Source organism: Patella vulgata, chromosome 3 (assembly GCF_932274485.2).
Source record: "Patella vulgata chromosome 3, xgPatVulg1.2, whole genome shotgun sequence".
Lineage (NCBI taxonomy): Eukaryota > Metazoa > Mollusca > Gastropoda > Patellidae > Patella > Patella vulgata.
Window position 1 is genome coordinate 40,842,037 of NC_065881.2, and position 18,374 is coordinate 40,860,410.

At 34.6% G+C, this 18,374-nt stretch overlaps 1 protein-coding gene across 2 annotated transcripts in view; it reads right to left on the reverse strand.

Moving 5' to 3' along the window:
- The window catches only part of LOC126814530 (protein mono-ADP-ribosyltransferase PARP15), an 84,651-nt gene that overhangs the window by 33,933 nt on the left and 32,344 nt on the right, over positions 1–18,374 (reverse strand). The window contains exons 9-18 of one of the 2 annotated variants that reach the window (XM_050539729.2): positions 18,109–18,345; positions 12,632–12,856; positions 12,096–12,499; positions 8,140–9,433; positions 6,029–6,523; positions 4,311–4,378; positions 3,607–3,834; positions 2,735–2,956; positions 2,467–2,536; positions 1,963–2,151 (exon numbers count right to left, since the gene is read on the reverse strand). In XM_050539729.2, coding sequence (XP_050395686.1) covers positions 1,963–2,151; positions 2,467–2,536; positions 2,735–2,956; positions 3,607–3,834; positions 4,311–4,378; positions 6,029–6,523; positions 8,140–9,433; positions 12,096–12,499; positions 12,632–12,856; positions 18,109–18,345 — 3,432 coding nt within the window. Of the gene's footprint in view, positions 1–1,962; positions 2,152–2,466; positions 2,537–2,734; positions 2,957–3,606; positions 3,835–4,310; positions 5,824–6,028; positions 6,524–8,139; positions 9,434–12,095; positions 12,500–12,631; positions 12,857–18,108; positions 18,346–18,374 lie in introns of those variants that run through there. The other variant, XM_050539731.2, reaches the window with a different exon arrangement.

An 18,374-nucleotide genomic window follows, 5' to 3' on the forward strand; every position in this document is an offset into this window, starting at 1 on the left:
CCCGGTTTGCCTAAGAGCCGGTCACTTCCGACGCTTGAGTGCAAATTGAGAACAACCCATTCTTTACATACACAGTAAAGTATATTTATATATATTCTACAGCTATTAAAGATACTTTCCCAGAAAAGTATTTATCAGGTGGTTATTGTGGTATTGGGATCTCTTAACCGGTCGTCACATTAAATATCTTCAAGTTGAAAAAAAAAAACATCTTGACAGTAAAGCCATTACTAAGTTAGGCCCTGTGACTCCGACAAACTGGAAAATCTACATTCTTCGGAACCCGAGAAAAAAATCTTCAATAAAGCTCAATCAGAAAATGCTTCAAAGTCACGAACATCAAAAATATACTGCCACACAACGTCTTCTCATGGATCTCAGAACATTAGTAAACACTACCCGAGGAAGACGTCGCCACTGCTCAGCAAGAGAATGTTGAAGGTCCTGCAACATCAGTGGTGGATTCACTTGCTGACGAACACGTCGACCCAGTTCGTCCCAGATGTGTTCAATAGGATTAAGGTCGGGGCTAAGCGACGGCCAATCCAGGACTTGGACACTGGCAATTCTTAAAAAATTCTGTGTAGCAACTGCTGTATGGGGTCGAGCATTGTCTTGTTGAAATGTTAGTGCAGGCCCATGTCTCTGCATAAACGGAAGAAGAACAGGTTGCAAAATCTGATCCCTGTACTGGACAGTATTTAAGTTCCCTTGGACAACAACAAGAGGAGAACGTCCATGTGCACAAAAAGAACCCAAACCATGACGCTGCCGCCACCAAATCGGTCAACTTCTCTGACACATACTTGAGGGTAAAGTTCACCTCGTCTGCGGTACACTCGGACCCTGCCATCGGCAAATCTCAAAGTAAATTGAGATTCGTCACTAAAGACAACCGAATTCCGCTGTCTTTGAGTTGATCTTATGTGTCTTGTGGCCCACACAAGTCGGTAACGGCGATGAAGAGGTGTCAATATTGGTCCATTATAGGGCCTCCGAGCTCGAAGACCAGCAGTCTGCAAGCGATTTCGAGCAGTTTGTGCAATTACCCTTCCACCAAACATTTCTCTACTTGTGGAGGTTGCAGTGACAAATCTGTTTCTAAGATGACGTAATCGTATTGCTTGATCTTCCTGGAGTGATCCACGTGACTTTACAATTTTATGAAATTAAAGGCTTCTTACTACTTACTATCGTTAGAAACACTTTAAAATTTATTTGACTTACCAGAAAAAAAAATTTGTTGAAATTCATCAGTGTCAAGTTTTTAATTTGGCTGAGTATATATGGAAAGTAGAAACATCCAATCTTACTAGAAAAATACTTGATTCCCTAAAAAAACACCCATGGAGTGCATACAGGACAAAAATGTAAGGGTTTCACTAACTGGCAACCCGACGATTAGTGATGTCTGCTCGAGTAACGTCAAAGGTAGCACGCGAAGATTGTCTATCTCCCAGCGTTAGTGAGCGCTTGATGTATATGTTGATAACCTTGATGGTACAACAGTTTCTGAGTTAAAAACCACAGTAAAAGACTTGGGCAGTGGATAATTCGAGAATTTCTTGGGCTTTGATATTTATAATAAATAGTCAGCAATTAAAGACAACATCATCTTGTATATGCAACAAATTCTCTTCTGGCTTCGCACCTGTGGCGGGGGACAAAAAATCAAAATACCAACTCTAGATAACCTCCTGGGTTGGATTCAATCGATTTAAAGAGAGAAGTGGGATTTAACGTCCACTCAATCAAATTTAAATTAGGCCTGTCAATTTTGTTCACCAACAACAAAATGGCAGCAGGCTTATTACATAGTAAACAGCATAGATCGATGAAATTCCGATTCAACATATCTTTGTAAATACTGAACGGAATTGAACCATTTTTGTACCGATATTCCCAATATTGTTGATTGCGAGGGAGTTCTATAAAAGAATTAAACGTAAAATAAAAGCTTACCTATTTTAAGGTTTAAATCCGAATTAGAACTGTTAACAATTATGGGAACATTAACATCTAATAAATCACCATTGGTTACAGTAAGTTTAAATTTACCAACTTTAATTCCTCTCCCTATGTCTTTTTCTGTTACAATATAAAAACTGTTATCTTCTGGTTGTCTTTCAGCACCTCTAGGATCACTTGTGGCTGTAATTATATACATTTCAGGATAATTTTTCCCTTTATATCATTCACATTAAATTGACAATAATGAAGAACCCGAAAAAAATGAAATGGGGTTTAATGTCTTACTGTCTGCACCAACTTGGCCAATGAAGGTGTGCATACAGCCGTGCTACATCTACTCTTATTTCAATTTCCAACCGTCAGGTGATCTTAAACGTGCTTTCAGTGGAGTCCAGTAACCTTACTATTTGATCAGACTCCCCACATAACATTAAATACAACAGCTGTAATAGTTTATAAATTAAACACAATAAATAACTATTTACACAAATTCACCTTTTAATTTTGGTTTGGTTTTTAAATGTTTGGTTTTTGAACCTGTATTATTGTCTTCATCTGTGAACTCCTACAAATCATACATAAAACGTTAGTGCATAATAAGAGTTCAGTTGGTGAGGCATTGCCTTAAGAAAAACAATACTTCGACATCATTTCTGTCAAATATTTCTGATTCTGTGGGAACATGGGCAGCTTTCATTATACATATATATTTGACACTGTATCTTGTTAATATTTTCTACAACAAATATAGATAATTACTTACCTTCACAGTGGCTGCATCACCAGGATAAACAATGATTTGTATATTATTAACGCTTAACTTTCCTCCCTGTGATTTATAATCATTGATAGTTTGGTAAAACACCCTAGCAACAAGATCACGAGGAAAACCCAAATTGCCTGTTCCAATAGCTGGAAATGCAATTGATTTGCAGCCACCCGCTTCTGCTTTCCTGAGACATTTCAAGATCAAGTTTTCTAAGTTCTGCAATTGTAAACATTTGGACAATGATTATATATCAGGAACCAATCAGTCATCACTTTTATATATCATAGTAAGAGAGAGACCATACACTTCATACTGTGAGTAAAATTTTCACCAAGTATTTTGAACATGGTAGCATCATCTTCACAATAACCTTAGACTCCCCATTTGCAATATACTCAACCTACTTCAGAGTAAGGTATTTCTTACAAGCATTGGTTAATTCTTGGAAACCCCTACAGATTTGTACAACATGTGACTAACAGTTAAAAACATGTTTATTTCAACGTTGTTTTAAGACAATTTTGTCAAATTTTGCATACACTCTTTCTTGAACAGGTCAAATTGAATCTTATACCAATCATGGAAGATTCGTCAAAATTTCAAATTTCAATAGGGTTCTATATTCTATCGCTTTCTTATCCCCCAATTAACAATCTCATATCCTCTGAGAACTCTGTCTTATATCGTATTCACAAGATTAATAAATATATAAACCGGAGAATAACTCTGCCATTTTGATTAGGTTCTTTCATCTGACCTGTAAAGTTTTCAAGTGATGATAATATACGTCCACATTAACTGGGGGTTTATAAAAAAAAAACTCTTAGAAAGTTTTTAAATATGCGGTTGTATAGAAACACAGCTACCTTTCCATCTGAACCCTTATTGTAGGAACTCAAACATGTATGATAAACTTTTTGACACCGCAGATTACCAGGTCCAGTTACAGCAATATCACCGACATTGATACCATTAGGGTATTTTTCCTTACATTCTGCTTGAAGATTTGGACCGGCTGCTTTATTAATGGAGCCAGAAACAGCTCCATTTTGTAACTCCAGTTTGTTGGAAGTAGAGTTAACAATTACATCCACCTTTAAATAAAGAAAAGTTATCCGGTGTAGAAAAATATTTCCAGAAGGAGCTTATAGTTCCTAACCTGAAGCTTTTCTTTAGCACATGTACCGGGTAATAATTATGTTAAATGTTAAAGCCCCATGTACTTTGTGGATGGGGATACAATTTATAAATAGACATAAATAAATTTGCCTATAGCTCCAACACATTTCAACTCCGTTCCGCCATGCAACATGAAATATTTTTGTCAAAACCATCTCAGTTATATGTAGTTAAAGGGGTTAAAAGTACATCTGCGATTAACTTGACCAAGTGTACTGTTTATTATTAAGGATCTATGTCAAGGCAATCAGTATTATGTAGGCCTACATTCTGACAATGTACCTTTGTTTCTACTGCTTTCATACTGTCATATGTTTTTGTAATTCTGTTAATTAAAAAATCATTCAATTTTCAATGAGGGTTGACATTTATCAAATTATAAATATTTTACCACTGCCTTGGCTATTTCTCCTTTTACAAGATTAGGCTTCCATCTAACTAATTCTTCATCATCTTGCTCTAAAATAACAAGTGGTTGCCAAGCAAGATACGCCCACATTTTGCAAGAGATGGACAGAGAACAAGCTTAAAATGTGATTTTTTGTACATCAGGGGCCATTAATTATAATACAGGATGTTACGGTTCGACATGCATCAATATCAAAAGGAACCAAGATCTTTGTAATACATGTATAAACATATATCTTAAGTTTCATCAAAATCGGATAAACATTGCGATCTCTAAAATTGTGACTGTTGGCAGTTCCAGTCCAATTTTCAGGAAATTTAAACTCAACTGCCATTATTGTGATAATGTAACGGTGAAATATTTAAACAGTGTCCACAAGCTAAAAATGTGATTTTTCGTACAATCAGGGGCCATAAATCATGAAGTTACGGTCCAATACATGCCAATATCGATAGGAACCAAGATCTTTGGGATACAAAACCTATATTTCAAGTTTTGTAAAGATAAGTTGCCAGGCATCGAAACATACGCCCACAGCTATATCGTCCGGGCAGTCAACAAGAGTTGTCGCATATTTTTACTTTTTTCAGTAATGAAACATTTATAATAGATTAAAATCTGATTAAGAGTAACAACTCATTAAGTAATTATCAGAAAACCATTAGAATTTGTTTGGTTTTTATAAAGTTCTGCCCCATGCTAACGTTTAGTATACGAAACTTTTAACATCATGGATTTAGCTGTTCAAGTCATAAAGATTCATTGAAAATCAATATACTTGTTCGTCTCAAGACCTTAAACTCTGTGTATCAATCTGAAGTCAATCGGATGATAACTTTAGCCTCTACAGTGTCACAAGATTTTTCAAAGTGATCCAGGGCCATAACTCTGGCAGCAATTATCCGAAATTGTTGAAAATCAATATGATTCTTCATCTCATGGCCTCAAACACTGTGTATAAATTTAAAGTCAATCGGATATTAACTTTAGCCTCTAGAGCGTCCACAAAATTTTTTGGAGTGATCAAGGGCCATAACTCAGGCATAATTATCGAAAATGGTTGCAATGACCTTAAACACTGTGTATAAATTTAAAGTCAATCGGATATTAACTTTGACCTCTAGAGCGTCCACAAGATTTTTTGAAGTGATCAAGGGCCATACCTCTGGCAGTAATTATCGGAAATCGCTGAAAATCAATAGGCTTCTTCGTCTCATGACCTTAAACACTGTGTATAAATTTAAAGTCAATCGGATATTAACTTTAGCCTCTAGAGCGTCCACAAGCAATTGTGGACGCCGGACGGCCGGACGGGGGCGACAACAATATACGACCACATTTCAATGTGGCCGTATAAAAATCAGATAAAAATTGTGACCTGTAGAGTGTCTACAACAAAATTGAAGGGACGCAGAGATACACGGACAATGGCATAATACGTCCACATGAAAATGTGAACATATAGAAATAAAGAAGATTCATGGATAAAACCACTAGGAGAAGGTTTACCCTAAGAAGATTTCAAATCGTCTGCTATTTTGTTTAAACCCATAAAAAAAAAAGCTTTGCAAAATACAATGTATTTGACAGATTCCATTTTTTTCTTTCTCTAAAATCAATCTAAACAATTAGTGGCTCGTATAAGGTCAACAGGGAAGATTAGTGTAAAATGTTCTAGATCAAAAAGATTCTTTACTAACCAAAGCTTTCACCATAGTTAAAAGCTGGTTCCCGTCTATGAGGTATAGATTCCTGTGGTACACCTGCAGAATTTAACTGGATAATGGATGGTACACTTTTTAAAGCTTCAATAAAAAATTTGAGGGAGGTTTTCTGTACATCTATTAAATAAATCAATTTGATAGGTGATTGAGGAACTCTTTCAAAATGATATACTATCGCTTTAACAATCACTTCTGTTGCATTTTGCACTGGATAACCAAATATCCCTGTAGATATTGCTGGTAGAGCTACTGAGGAATAACCATGAGTCATGATTAACTCCAAAGTACGTAAAATTGTTGTGGATAATATTTTACTTTCCTTTGAATGTCCTCCTGCCCATCTTGGTCCAACAGCATGAACAATCTTTTTACACTTGAGCTGCCCTGATCCAGACATCACACAATCCCCATCATATACCTGGCCATTTTCTTGAATATGTGCATTACAATCATCTTGTATAACCTGTCCGCCTAGATTTAAAAAAGTAAAAGCATGACTTGTTGGCTTGATCAACCATTAAAACTAATTTTATAAAAACATGTTAGCCAATTATCAGTGCTACAAGTGTAGCAGTGTACAGTGCTATATTTTCATTTGCTTTCAATTGAGTAAGTTTGACATTACTTTAAATCTATTTTCCCCACCTTGGAGAGATCTTTGAATATTGCCAGTTTTAAACTGATCCAAATGTTTTGGACAGAAAAAAAATGTGATGCTTCAAAAGGAGTGATTCCTACCCTTACTTACAGTGATTATGGAAATTAAATTACTGCACCAATTCACCTGTGTTTTATTTCCTGTGATTATGTAGATTTATATACTGGTTCACGTTTTATTTCCCATATATGTGATGTGAATAATTAGATCTTTTCAAAAACAGACGTACTTTTCACACTCTAGTTTAATTTTTTGATATTTTTTTACAGTTTTTAATACCATATTTAATTGATTATATTGATAACATATACTCTATTTTATCTGTGATTAGATTATGACATTTGCTGTTTATTCTAAAATTCATTCACAAGGCTCTATAAAGTGAGGAAAGGTCATAACACTGGAAGTAAGTAACAGAATAAGCTTCTCCTTTACACTAATATGAATTATACCTATAAATTTCAAGTAGTTCAGATGATTAATGTTAGAGCGTTCACAAGATAATACAAAGTGACCAAGAACCATAACTATAGATTGCTGCAATTTAAAGGGACAATAACACTCTTGCTAGCTTGACAGCTCCAGAAAATAAAAAAATAGCCTTATTCTAAGTACTAGATGTGTTAGGGTCTTACCTGTTGTGTAAATTATCCATTAAATCCTATGATACTTGTCCAGAGGGTTCAAAAATATTTTTAAATCCAAGTCACATTTAAAAAGGTTTACGTTAGGTTTTTCAAATCATTTAGTTAAATTTTTCCAATTTTTTAAATTAGGTGTGTTAAGATGAAATTTATATCATCAATTAATTGGAATATTGTAAAATAGTACAATTTGTTGATCAGAATAAAGATTGGGATATATTATTCAGTTACAACAAGAGTGGTATTGAGCCTTTAATGCCCTGCCTTGTCTTACAACATTGTACCGTCTACAACTGTCATAAATACTGTATCTTAATTCTTAACAGTGTTTTCATAGGGATCAAGGATCAAAACTCTAAAATTATTTAGGCCTACTAGAAACTGGTGAAGTTTGCTGGATGTCTTTACCTTATGATCATAAACACTGTGAATAAATGTCAATCAAATGATAACTTTAGCCTCTAGAGTTTACACATTTGCAAGCAATAGGACTGACACGGGTGAGCAGGGGGACAATATATACAACTACATTTAAATTTGGTGTATCAAAACTATCCATTAATTCACATTGTAATATTTAATAATGCAACAGCATAAGAACAAAAGGTTCTTAGGATCAAGCACTTTAAGACTTTTAAAGGTATAACCATAATCATGTAATGCTCATGAAATTGAATTGACATTAATTTTGAATCACAACCAGAGTAAACAGTTATTTACCAATATACTGATTGTCTGATTGTCACCTATATTATTTAAGTACAGCGAAACATAAATAATCCTACCTTTCTGCAGAATGTGACCAGCCAGGCCTCCTATATGTTGTAATCGATCATTAGCAGCATTGACTATAACATCTACATTTAAATCTGTTATATCACCCTTTACAACTAGAATTTGTGTATTCTTCAACTGGAAACTGGCACAGTTAAGACCGTTGGTAGTTTCTATAGTTTCTTCTTCTACTTCAATTGTACAGCGAAACATCCTTTCGATATTGCTCACAGTACTCTTGCCTTTTTCAGTATGAATAAATTTACAATAACTAGAGCTGTAAATATTTTTCTCTTTACAGATGATTTTAGAGTACAATTCTTTCAGGTGTTCTTGAGCTTTCATAATACCTTGCTTTGTTCCTTTAATAACAATTCCCTTTGCATCTTTCATTTGAACTGTAACTTTGCAAGATTCCAACTTTAATTCCAAATCCTGGACTTTCTGTTCATAATGTTTCTTGAAGAATCGATCTTTGGCAGATCCATACTGTATTATTTTTTGATAGGTTGTATTTTCCTCAAAAAACTGAGCAACTGAAGCTTCTACCATTTGCATGACTTCTGAGAAAGCAGTGATTTCTATTTCTTCAGCACTTATAGGGCAGATTTTCACCAGGTCAGGGTAAGTGTTTTTAATATCCTCATTTAAATCTTGCCATTTTGGCTGAGTTAAAAGACTGACAGATTCTTTATCTACTGGTAAATGTTTACAGCAAACAACATCATTAAGAATAGATTCAGCCAAGTTCAAGCTCTTTTTATCTTTAGCAAAGACATCAATTGATTCTCTTTCCTCATCCTTTACCCATACTGCAATGCTTTTGTCACCTTGGAACTTTTCTTTTATAATAAAATCATGAACATCTTTGGTGAACAAAATTTTAATCTGTGTTTTAGAAAATTTTCTCAGTTGAGAAATTTTAAAATTCTGAAGTAATTCATAAATTGTGACTTTAGCTGCAGTGATATCAGAAATTACACCTTTTAATTCAATCTCTAAATCAGAAGTCTTTTCTAATATTTGCAGATGTTGATATTTTTCTCGAACAATGTCAAGAAAACCTAAACTTTCAAGTACTGAATAGGGATATTTCAGTTTCATGGTTTCATTGACTTCTTGTTTTTTTCTTTCAAAATCTTCTTCAATCCTTTGCTTTATTTGCTGAACAAAGGATTCCATTTCCTGGTACTGTGGAGCATCACATCCAACAATTATGATAGATGAGCTTGAATCACTGCCTTTAAAGATATTGATATCATCCTTGTTCGAAATAGTGATTTCTTTCCAAATTAACTCTGAAACCTAAAATTATTGAAATTTCATTCACAAACTATACACCAAGTTTCATCACTCTCACTTAATTAGAACTAAAGTTATTGTGTCCCAAAGCATCAACCAGTCTAATTGCTTATCTCTGCTTACCCTACGCAGAAAATGCTTATCTTCGAACTCCATCAAGGCATTGACCTAATAAACACCTACACCAACTTTGAACATTCTAACTCAATTAGAAGGTGAGTTATTGTGTTCCAAAGTCTCGGCCAATCAAATTGCTTATCGCTTTGCTTACCCTGAGCAGAAAATGCTCATTATCGAACTTAGTCAAGGTATTGATGTAATGAAACTATACACCTAGTTTCATCACTGTCACTTAATTAGAACTTAGTTATCGTGTCCCAAAGCATCAACCAATCAAATTGCTTATCTCTGCTTACCCTAAGCAGAAAATGCTCATCGTCGAACTCTATCAAGGCATTGACCTAATAAACACCTACACCAAGTTTGAACATTCTAGCTCAATTATAAAGAGTTATTGTGTCCCAAAAAGTGTGACGGACAGACAAACAGACAGACGGACGAACCCATTTTAATAGTCCCCTGCTTTCTTCGAAAAGCGGGGGGACAATAAATAGATGATACATATTAATTAATCGCACATTTATTTTTTCAAAAGTATCAAGGAATCAAACTATACACTAAGTTTCACCACTCTCTATTAGATAGAATCAAGATTATCTTGTCCCAAAGCATCGATCAAAGAAATTGCTTAGCTCTGCTTAGGTTTAGCTTGAAATGTTAATCATTGAACTCAGTCAAGACATTCACCTAATGAACATCTACATCAAGTTTAAACATTCTACATCAATTAAAAGCAGAGTTGTTATGTTCCAAAGTCTTGACCAATCAAATTATTTATTGTTCCTTAGCCTAAGCAGAAAATTCGCACCATCGAACTTAGTGAAGGTAATGATATAATAAATCTATCTTCGGAGTTTCATCGCTCTCACTTCATTATAACCAATATTATCCTGCCCAAAAGCATTAACCAATCAGATTGCCTATCTCTGCTTACCATAAGCAGACAATGGTCATGATCAAACTCCATCAAGGCATTCACCTAATGAATGCCTACACCAAGTTTGAACATTCTACCTCAATTAGAAGGAGAGTTATTGTGTTCCAAAGTCTCGACCAATGAAATTGCTTATCGCTCTGCTTACCCCCAGCAGAAAATGTTCATTATCAAACTTAGTCAAGGTATTGATGTAATAAAGCTATACACCAAGTGTCCTCACTCTCACTTAATTAGAACTAAAGTTATCATGTCCCAAAGCATCAACCAATTAAATTGCTTATCTCTGCTTACCCCAAGCAGAAAACTCTAATCTTTGAACTCCATCAAGGCATTCACCTAATAGACACCTACGCCAAGTGTGAACATTTTAACTCAATTAGAATGAGAGTTATTGTGTTACAAAGCCTCAACCAATCAAATTGCTTATCGCTCTGCTTACCCTGAGTAGAACATGCTCATTATCAACTTAGTCATGGTATTGATGTAGTGAAACTATACACCAAGTTTCATCACTCTCACTTAATTAGAACTAAAGTTATCGTGTCCCAAAGCATCAACAAATCAAATTGCTTATCTCTGCTTACCCTACGCAGAAAATGCCCATCTTCGAACTCCATCAAGGCATTGACCTAATAAACACCTAAACCAAGTCTGAACATTCTAACTCAATTAGAAGGAGAGTTTTTGTGTTCCAAAGTCTAGGCCAATCAAATTGCTTATCGCTCTGCTTACCCTGAGCAGAAAATGGTCATTATCAAACTTAGTCAAGGTATTGATGTAATGAAACTATACACCAAGTTTCATCACTGTCACTTAATTAGAACTAAAGTTATCGTGCGATTTTAATAGTCCCCTGATTTCTTCGAAGGGCGGGGGACAAGAAAAAAACAAGTGGCTGACCTTGACAGTGACAGAACAGAATTGGAATGGCCCAATTTAACCCCATTATATTGATGTGGGACTAGCGGAATTAAATCGCTGGAAAGGATAAAATGGAACCCAAAATTATTTTCTTTCAAGGTTTGCCCGCTAAAGCAGTTTCATTTAAGAGGTATTAAAACAAATAATTAGGAAACAAATAAATTTTTATCGTAACTGAAATTCAATGCATAAATACAAATATAAATGGAGATTCCTTTTGGTGCTCTACTTCTACAAGACGCTGTGTCGTGATCGGGGAATTTTCCATACCATTCATTATATAACATAAAACACAAAAGCAAACGACAACGGCCAGCCAGAAACATGTCAAAATTAAAAGTTAGAAGTAAACAGTGAAACAAAAACACAACAAATATTTTATTTTATTATACATCTAGTATTCTATAAAGTAAGTCATACAAATTTGATTCAAGACACATTGACATTCAAGAGTCGGACACAAAAATTTTACGCTAATCCTTGTAGATTCGCAGCACAAGCTCTTGCAAGAATCCTTGTGCGAATTAGATTCAGAGATTTGCATGAATTTCTAGCCCTGCTAGGTCAAAAAGTCAATAATAATTTCCATGCAATGGTAGAACATTTAATAACAGTACAATGATTTGAAATATTCCCTCCCTCACCTAAAAACTTAAATGATCTGCACTGTCATAAAAACACACTTACCTCATTTAATAGTGTAAAGTCTCTTATCTTCAGACAGCCTAGATAATCTTCAAAATGTTTCTCACACATTTTTGCCCAGTTTTTGGTTAACTTCCTGGCATCTTTCATCTCTTTACTAACAGTACAAGACAGAAAAACATCTGATGTATCTTTACTCCATTCTATCAAAGTATTGTATTCTTTCATCTTTGACTGGAATTGCTGTTTATTGGTTTCAGACTCATAGATGAACATCATCTTATATTTGTCACATTCAGTTAAAGTGACTTTTACAGGTTTCTTAGGTAAAACAAAGATGTTAGGATTCTTTATACCACCAGATTTTCCTAAACACGGTTGATACACTGCAACTTCTATACCAATTCCACCTAACTCATGAGACTTCTTACAAACAGTTTCAAGATCTGAAGTAAAAATTTGATAATTTGCATAATATCAATCTATCTAGCTCAAAGTTTAGTCAAATAGTAGTTAGTATCTTTGTACCTGTGGATATATTGATACCAATGGCCTAAGGATAAACGAATTATACTTACCTTTTGGGTTTTGAAAATGCACCAAAGCAAATTCACTGTTTGAAGTCATTTCAACACGTTCCACATCTCCATAGCTTTCAAAATAATTAGTTAAATCTTCATCATCTGTTCCATCTGAAAACTTGCTGACTTTGGCTGTGTTACTTATAGCCACACCTTTAATCTTTAAGTGATTACCTTCTAGTGCCTCTCCTACTGATGGAAATTTCTTTAATATTTCTTTTACTATACAAAAAGTAGAAATTCAGAAGATAATTTTAAACATGTAGTCTATAATTAACATCATAGCCTTGCCAGTCATCTAATATGGCCCACCAGCAGTATTTTGTCAGGTGGCAAGAGTATATCAAAATATTTCCAAAACTGTGAAGGGCAATTAATCTGCAAAAATCAGATTACGAATTTCAGTTGGTTTCTTCTTTAAGACTTGCTGAACAATAACTTTCATGTAAAATTGAAGCACACCTTTGGATTTCAATAGGATTCCTCCTGACGACAAGTCAAATAATCCAAGCAAATTTGAAAAAAAGAAATCTTAAAACCGTCACCTGTAGAGTATTTAAAAGCCAACCTGTAACCCGAAATATGAATAGGCCACCCGTACAGGGAGGGTATGGGTGTGTACTATGTGTGGATTTCTTCCACCCATCTCCAAATCTGTAATGTTGATAAATTTGATTTTCCTATACATAATTTGTAGGTAATTCACATTACCGGTAATTCAAAATAAACTTTAAACAAAAAGGCTACAACTTATAATCATTGTCATGCTCTCTATAACTTTATAAATTTCCTCAATATCATAATACTGCTTTTCTAATAAATCTATTTGGCATGTTGTTGGTACATGAAATGGGTAACTCCACAAGAAATCTTCCAAAATTTTTAACATTTTTAGCTCATAAAACTAATCAAAATAAACCTTCAAATAATAATGAAGAAACTAGTGATCACTCTGGTTGAAGCCTTCAACGATGGACTGACTGACAGATAATATACAACCACATTTAAATGTATAAAGATAGCCAAGCAAAGTGTGGAATACGCCCACACAGCAGCTTTGTTTCCAAAAAAAAGATTGTATCACTTTCAGAAGCTATTCTGAAAGCTTCAGCAAAATCTATCATGCTGACAATTGAATTACAAACAACGTGGACAGGTTTCAGCAAACAGGAGCTGTCATAACACGAGGTTTCTGAAAGTTTCTGAAAAATCAGATAAAAAGCGGTTACCATGCACGATTCGTCCACATTTTGCAAGAGATGAGCAGAGAAATTGATAAAAAAGGCGATTTTTTTTTTAACACTCAGGGGTTATAATCCAGGACGTTAGGGTCCGATAGGCGCAAATATCGAAAGGAACCCAGATCTTTGGGATATAAACATATGAAGTTTTAACAAAATTTGATGAAAATTGTGATCTCTAGAGGGTCCACAACCTTGATATTACCTACTTTTACACTATTTGAGTACAGGGAGTGGCCATTTTCATGAAATTTAAACTCAACTGTCATTATGGTGTAACTGTGATATATTTAAACGGTTTTTAAATTGGATGAAAATTGTAACCTCTAGACGATCCACAAGCGAAAAATGCTATTTTATGTACAATCAGGGGCCATAATCCATGAAAATGTGGACTTATAAAAACTGTAGTATCTGTTACGCTGACAAAAAGTGAGGACAGTTCGGCAAAAAAGGGGCATAACTCTAAAATATTAATCTAATTTTGACAAAAGGAAATAGAGATGTTCGTCTTGTTATAATACAAGTTTCCTGAAAGTTTCAGAAAAAACTGTAGCATCTAGCACACTGACAGGAAAGTGTAGACAGACCAGCAGAGGGAAAAGCTGATTACAATATATGTCCACATTAACCAAGATAGGTTGCCAGGCAACAAAACATACGCCCACAGCAGCTAAATCGTCCGAGCGGTCGACAAGGGTTGTCGCATATTTATTCCTTTGTAGGTAATTGGGGGCCTTTACAAGACAGTTCCATACAGATCAGATTACAAATTTTGTCGTTTGAGGGTTTACAAGGTTCTACAAACTGAAACAAGGGTCTCAACTCCGGAAGTAATCTACAGAAATTGTTGAAATTTGACAGGCTTTTTCGTTTTACTAATTTAAATAATGCATATAAATTTCATACAGGTCACATGATCACTTTTGTCATTGAAACGTTCACAATCGCCATAACTCTAGAAATTATTGACGGAAATTACTGAAGTCCAATAGACCTGTTTCACAAATTTAAATGATGCATATAAATTTCATACATATCGGATGATAACTGTTGTCATTAGAGTGTTCACAAGATTTAACAAAGTGAAACAAGGGCAATAACTCTAGAAGTAATTATTGTAAATTGCTTAATTACTATAGGCCTTTTCATTTCACTAATTTAAATTATGCATATAAATTTCATACATATCGGATGATAACTGTTGTCATTAGAGTGTTCACAAGATTTAACAAAGTGAAACAAGGGCAATAACTCTAGAAGTAATTATTGTAAATTGCTGAAATACTATAGGCTTTTTCGTTTCACTAATTTAATTCATGCCTATAAATTTCACAAAGATCGGGTGGTAACTTTTGGTGTTAGAGCGTTCACAAGGATCAATTAAGTGAAACAAGTCCCATAACTCTAGACGTAATAAACGGAAATTCCTGAAATTCAATAGGCTTCTTCGTCTCACTAATTTAAATAATGCATATAATTTTCAGAAAGATCGAATGATAACTTTTGATGTTAGAGCGTTCACAAGGACCAATAAAGTGAAACAAGGGTCATAACTCTAGACATAATAAACGGAAATTTCTGCGTTTCAATAATCTAAATAATGCATATAAATATCAGAAATATTGGATGATAACTTTTGACGTTAGAGCGTTCACAAGGACCAATAAAGTGAGACAAGGGCCATAACTCTAGACATAATAAACGGAAATTACTGAAATTCAATAGGCTTCTTCATTTCAATAATCTAAATAATGCATATAAATATCATAAAGATCGGATGATAACTTTTTGAGTTAGAGCGTTCACAAGGTTCAATAAAGTGAAACAAGGGCCATAATTCTAGACGTAATAAACAGAAATTATTGAAATTCAATAGGCTTCTTCGTTTCACTAATGTAAACAACATATATCAATTTTAAAACAATTAGATGATAACTTTTGTCGTTAGAGCGTTCACAAGAAATTGTGGACGATGGACGGACGGACGGATGGGGGCGACGACAATATACGACCACATTTCCATGTGGGCGTATAAAAAATTAAGTGCCAAACGATTCGTTACCTGTCAGATAGCACATTCGTGCGTAGAACCTTTAGTATTGTATATTATATCCTTATAACATATTTTTACTATTTTTATTGTTATAAATATTGTTTAACCAGCGGATGCCAGGCAGGATCCGCCCACATTTTGCAAGAGATGGATAGAGAACAAGCTAAAAACAAACAGGATTTTTTATACAATCAGAGGCAATAATCCAGAAAGTTATGGTCTGAAATGCGCAAATATCAAAAGGGACTGAGATCTTTGGGATATAAAGATATGTTTTAAGTTTCATCAGAATTAGATAAAAATTGTGACCTCTAGAGGGTCCACAACCTTCGTTTTGCATACTTTTACACATTTTGCATACAAAGAGCGGTCCTTTTGTCGGGCAGTTTCATTTCGGTTTTCCCGAAATTCGAATTCAACCTTCATTATGGTGGAATGGTGAAATATTTAAATGGTTTTTAAAATCGAAAAAAAAAATTGTGACCTTCAGAAAATCAGCAAGCTAAAAATGCGATTTTTGGAACAATCAGGAGCCATAATCCAGGAAGTTACGTTCGGATATACGCGATTATCAAAAGGAACCAAGATCTTAGTGTGTAATGGTGATATATTCACATGTTTTTTTTTTTTTAAATCAGATAAAAATTGTGACCTCTACAACAAGCTAAAAACATGATTTTTCATAAAATCAGGGCCATAATTCAGGAAGTTACCATCCGATATCCCTGAATATCGAAAGGAACCAAGATCTTTGTGTTATAAACATTGCATTTCCAGTTTTATCAAAATCAGATCAAAATTGTGACCTCTAGAGGGTCCAGAACTTTGATATACCAGATGTTTACACTAATTGTGTACGAGGGGCGGCCATTTTGTCAGTCAGTTTCGGTCCGATTTTCATGAAATTCGAACTCGACCAAAATTATGGTGTAACAGTGATATGTTTTTTTAAATCGGATAATAATTGTGACATCTAGAGGGACCTCAAGCTAAAAACGCGATTTTTCGTACAATCAGGGGCCATAATTCAGGAAGTTACTATTCGATATGTGCGAATATCGAAAGGAATTAAGATCTTCAGGTTTTAAATTTACATTTCAGGATTCATCAAAATCAGAAGAAAATTGTGACCTCTAGAGAGTCCACAACCTTGATATACCATATTTTTACACTATTTGAGAATGTGGGGCGGCCATTTTGTCTGTCAGTTTTGGGCCGATTTTCACGAAATCAGGGGCCATAATTCAGGAATTTACGGTCCGATATGCGCGAATATCGAAAAGAACCAAGATCTTTGGGTTATAAACTTACATTTCAAGTTTCAACAAAATTGGATAAAAATTGTGACCTCTAGAGGGTCCACAAACTAAAAACACGATTTTTCATAGAAGTTACGATCCGATACATGCCAATATCGAAAGGAACCGAGATCTTAGGGAGATAAACCTATATTTCAAGTTTTGTTGAAATCCGATAAAAATTGTGACCTGTAGAGTGTCCACAAAGAATTGTGGACTTACGGAGGGACAGGGGCGACGATAATATACGTCCACATGAAAATGTGGGCGTATAAAAATTGTAGTTATAAAAGCTTATTTCAAAGATAGGTTGCCAGGCAACGAAACATACACCCACAGCAGCTAAATCGTCCGGGCAGTCAACAAGAGTTGTCACATATTTTTAATTTTCGGTAATGAAACATTTATAATAAACTAAAATCTGATTATAAATTTAAAGTCAATTGGATATTAACTTTGACCTCTAGAGTGTCCACAAGATTTTTCAAAGTGATTAAGGGCCATAACTCTGGCAGTAATTATCGGAAATCACTGAAAATCAATAGGCTTCTTCATCTAAAGACCTTAAACACTGTGTAGAAATTTAAAGTCAATCGGATATTAACTTTAGCCTCTAGAGCGTCCACAAGCAATTGTGGACGCCGGACGGACGGACGGGGGCGACGGCAATATACGTCCACATTTCAATGTGGGCGTATAAATTGAGGTCCTGTGTACATATTGGCATGTAGTAAAAGATACCTTGGCAGTTGGAATTCGATATGAGAATAGACTGTAGTGCCCCTGGCATATGCCCAGTCGAAGCAGAATTGTAGGGTGTTATTATACCCCATTTCATTTCATATGATATGTGGGGGTATAAAAATTAATTTATAATACCTGTTTTCTTATCTTTATAAGTAATAACCGATTTTGTTCCTTCTTCATTATACAGAATGTCAAATATCTCAATATCTAATTTTCCTTCAAGATAATTCTGTAGTGTTTCTTTTTTTGTATCCTGATTGATGTTAGTAACCAGTAATCTGTTGTTTTGTAATGGTGGTGGTGTATAGATCCCAACCTTAAGTTTATTTTTACCAACCTTATGATCTTTACCACAAACTTCTATGGCATCTTTTGAAACACAAAAGAAATATTTATTG